The following is a 3,948-nucleotide window of genomic DNA, read 5'->3' as shown; positions in this document are numbered from 1 at the left end:
ACTTCCTGTTTCCTACTTCCGGTATACTACTTCCCACCTACTACTTCCTACCTATTACTTCCCATTTACTACTTCCCACCTACTACTTCCTACCTACTACTTCCCATTTACTACTTCCCACCTACTATCTTCCATCTACTACTTCCTGCCTACCACTTCCTACCTTCTACTTCCTGTCAAATACTTCCCACCTACTACTTATTGTCTGCTACTTCCCGCCTACTACTTCCCTCAGACTACTTCTTGTTTCCTACTTCCCATTTACTACTTCCCACCTAATACTTCCCACCTACCACTTCCCTCCTACTTCCCACCTACTACTTCCCGCACTGACCTCAGCCTGTAACTGATGCTGCTTAGTAGCACTGGTTTCCAGTAAGAGCTTGAAGTTTTCATTTCCTGTCCAGTTAAACAGTAAGTGACTGGTTCTGCATGAACCTTCTTCGATGTAAGGGTTTGGGTCTGTAGAGCAGGAGAGCTGCCTCACCCTCTGGTTTCATCCTTTAGTCTCATCCCGCCTCCAGAAGGAGCACAGAGTCTGCATTCCTGACCCCCCCCCACCATCCTCCCCCATATCCTGTCATTCCAGACATTCCTGCTCCTTCATCCGAGGCTTAAATTGGAACATTAAAGTCACCTTTGCTGTGTTTAGTCAAAAGCTGCATCCGACCGTTGTTCTGGACAGAGGAAATATTTTTAGGGAAGAGAAATGTTGGGAAATATTTTTCTAGCGTTTTATAAAGCTGAAGTTTTATTCCCTTAAAGAGTTTTTTGGTTTGGATGTTTTTATTCAGGCTTATAAGCAACAATCTGACATTCTGCCTGTTTGGTGACATTTTATATGAAGACTCCTTAAAGGAACTGATCTGTTCCCCTTAAAGCATCATTTCCACTTTAATGTCTTTCAGGTGTGGAAGTGAAAAAGCTCCCTGAGCTTCAGAGGGAAGTAGTTCCTGCTGTTAATGTCTGCAGTTGTGTTGCATGAATGCACCCACATTTGCATATGTCACGTCTGTATTTGCAAATCTACCATGATGCACCGCAGGCAGCTGCAGGAACAGCTCAGCAGAGGGGGAGGGGGGGGGGCGATGACCGGACCAGTTCAATGCAAACAGCCAATCAGCATCAGCCTCTCTCAGGGCTATCCTGCAGTGAGTCATGAGAATGGAGATAACATTCACTGACTAAGTTCATCTCAGAGGCGGAAGCTGCTTTATTTCTGCAATGAAAATGTTTGTGTTGAGAACTGAGTCACACGTTGGTTTAAACACGAAGACGTCCATGACGGCGTCCCGCGCTGATTAGCACACGTCTAACGGGATCACGTGTGTTCAGCTGAACCCTGAGGGGACGTTTATGTTCTGGACTTCTTCTCCCCAGAGTCTACAACAGACACCGATCCGCTGGAAGATGTTTTTTCTTCTATTTCCAGCAGAAATGTTCATGGATCTAAGGTTTAGGGGGGTGGAGGCTGCGGGATGTAACCTGGGATCTTCTGTCTCTCTGCAGGCTCTGCTGAAGATGGACTGTCAGGGTCTGGTGGCCAGACTTGTCATGGACTTTGTCCTCCTGACCACCGCTGTGGAGGTGGCGGGACGCTGGAGGGAGATGGCCGAGAGGCTGGTTAAGGTTTCCCGCCAGCAGATGGATGCTTATGAAGCGCCGCACCGCGACAAGAACGGCGTGGTGGACATCGAGGTACGGCGGCATAAACATGTTGGGTCCATCCAGGCTCCACATCCTGATGGGCTTAGTTGGGATTATATGCTGATGAAAAAATAAATAAATAAATCAGGGTTATTTAAACATCTGCATGCTGTGACTCTGAAGGCCTGGTTCTCCTCCTGCAGCAGCGTGTCGCAGACATTTATGATTCATGCTCAATATTGCAGCGTGGTCTGCTCTATACGCTGTGGGTCTAGATACGGCCGAGGAGGCGAGGAAGTGGGGGCGAGTAGTCCGACAACAGAGGGACATGAGCGCCAAAAAGAGCGGAGATCCAGGTGGAAAAAGCGTCCCAGCGTTCTTCCGCTCCTCGCTTTGCTAGCTGGTCAAACTTCAGGAGTTTTTTTCCGAAATTTCGCTCATAAAAACCAAAACAAGCCGACCACCTGTCTGCGGCCCTGTCTGCGGCCCTGTCTGCGGCCCTGTCTGCGGCTGCGGCACTGTCTGCGGCTGTGTCTGTGTCTGCGGCACTGTCTGTGGTCAGCTACTATTTGGAAGAGGTGCAGCAGAGCGTCTGCGGAGGGGGCGGAGCCATCTTTTTGTTCACTGCGACACTCTGCTGCACCTCTCCCAAATCGTAGCTGACTGCAGACAGGAGTTAGTATAAATCAGCCTTGAGAGCCCCTTAAGCTGTTCAGTACATAGAAATGTTTCTCATTATTCCTCAGAGAACATTAGCGAACAAACAGGATCATGAACAGAAAGTGATGGAGAAAAAGTAAAAGAAGAAGATTATAAACTAATTATAAAATGAGATCTTAGAGTGTGAGGCTCCACGCCGCTCTGCTGAGCTCCACTCAGACCAGTTTTAGTCTTTAGGCTCCACTCAGACCAGCTTTAGTCTTTGGTCTCAGTGGAGCCTAAAGACTAAAACTGCTTTTATGGCAGATTGGTGAGAAGAAGCTTTTATTTCCTTATTGTTCTCAAAATGTCTGAATGCTCAGAGCTGCAGCTTGACTACCGCTACGGAGGACCAGCTCTGCCATATTTAAAAATAAATAGAGAAATAAATAATTGCTCAATTAATAAATAAGCATGCAATTAAATGCCCCCCAAAATACAATAAACTAATAAATGTAGGTAGAAATTAAAGGATACAGTGAGACATAAATGTATATCTCTCTTTTAATTAGCTTCTTTATTTNAAAAATAAATAGAGAAATAAATAATTGCTCAATTAATAAATAAGCATGCAATTAAATGCCCCCCAAAATACAATAAACTAATAAATGTAGGTAGAAATTAAAGGATACAGTGAGACATAAATGTATATCTCTCTTTTAATTAGCTTCTTTATTTTTTTACCTTTGTAATATTTAGCTTATTTATTTATTGTCCATTAAATTCTTCAGTTTTATTTATTAATTATCTATTTTTTAAGTATTTATGTGCATGTTGTAATATTTTTGCCTGGTTTATTCTTCCTTTGTATTTTTTTGCCCTATTTATTTCTGTTGTTTTTAAATAACTGCCTCATTATGCAAATGAGGGGGCGTGGCTTATATGGTCACCTTCTGCCCATTGGCTGGTGGCCCAAACTCTCTCTGCATAGCCGTGTGTCAGGTGGCCATGATGGGGATTTTTTTTTGTCTCATTTAGCAAGACGTTCATTTGATTAGTGTTTATCTGACTGTGTTCATTATTATTTCCCCATCAAATGTAAAAACTCAGAATTTATTATTATCTAGAGACTATTAATAACAGGAGGAGAAAAGCAGCTGAATGTGGTGATGTCATCAGTGCGCCTGCGTTCTCCCCGAGTCCAGACTTTCCTGTGTTCTTCTCCAGAACAGACTCGGCGAGAACACGAGTCCGTACTCACCATCGATTGAAATCTCCTCCTGTAGATTGGAGCGATGCAGTAAAATGCTAACCAACCAATGGGCAGAAGGTGACCCTCTAAGACACGCCCCCTCCTCATGAGCATAATGACGCAGAAATGAGGACAGAAATAAATAGGGTAAAAAATACAAAGAAAGAATAAAACAGACAAAAATATTACAACATCCACATAAATAAATACCTGAAAAAATACGTAATAAAGTTAAAGTTTATAACGGACAATAAATAAATTAATAATGTAATTATTACAAAGGCGGATAAATAAAGAAGCTAAGTAAAAGATATATACATTTATGTCTCACTGTATCATTTAATTTCTGCCTACATTTATTAGTTTTATTTTGGGGGAAATTAATTGTATGTTTATTTATTTATTTATTT

The 3,948-nt window shown here is 42.7% G+C and overlaps 1 protein-coding gene across 3 annotated transcripts in view; it reads left to right on the top strand.

The window, feature by feature from the left end:
* Positions 1-3,948, top strand: part of LOC107104022 (SH3 domain-binding protein 4) — a 37,906-nt gene that overhangs the window by 26,699 nt on the left and 7,259 nt on the right. For all 3 annotated transcript variants that reach the window (XR_001482220.1, XR_001482221.1, XM_015403907.1), the window contains exon 4: positions 1,510-1,698. Coding sequence is in view for 1 of the 3 variants with exons in the window: in XM_015403907.1 (XP_015259393.1) it covers positions 1,510-1,698 (189 nt within the window). In the remaining 2 variants the exon portion in view is untranslated. The remainder of the gene's footprint in view (positions 1-1,509; positions 1,699-3,948) is intronic.

Source organism: Cyprinodon variegatus, unplaced genomic scaffold (assembly GCF_000732505.1).
Source record: "Cyprinodon variegatus isolate N-32 unplaced genomic scaffold, C_variegatus-1.0 Scaffold1594, whole genome shotgun sequence".
NCBI lineage: Eukaryota > Metazoa > Chordata > Actinopteri > Cyprinodontiformes > Cyprinodontidae > Cyprinodon > Cyprinodon variegatus.
Note: the sequence above shows the minus strand (reverse complement) of the source record. Positions and strands in the feature narration are given on the sequence as shown.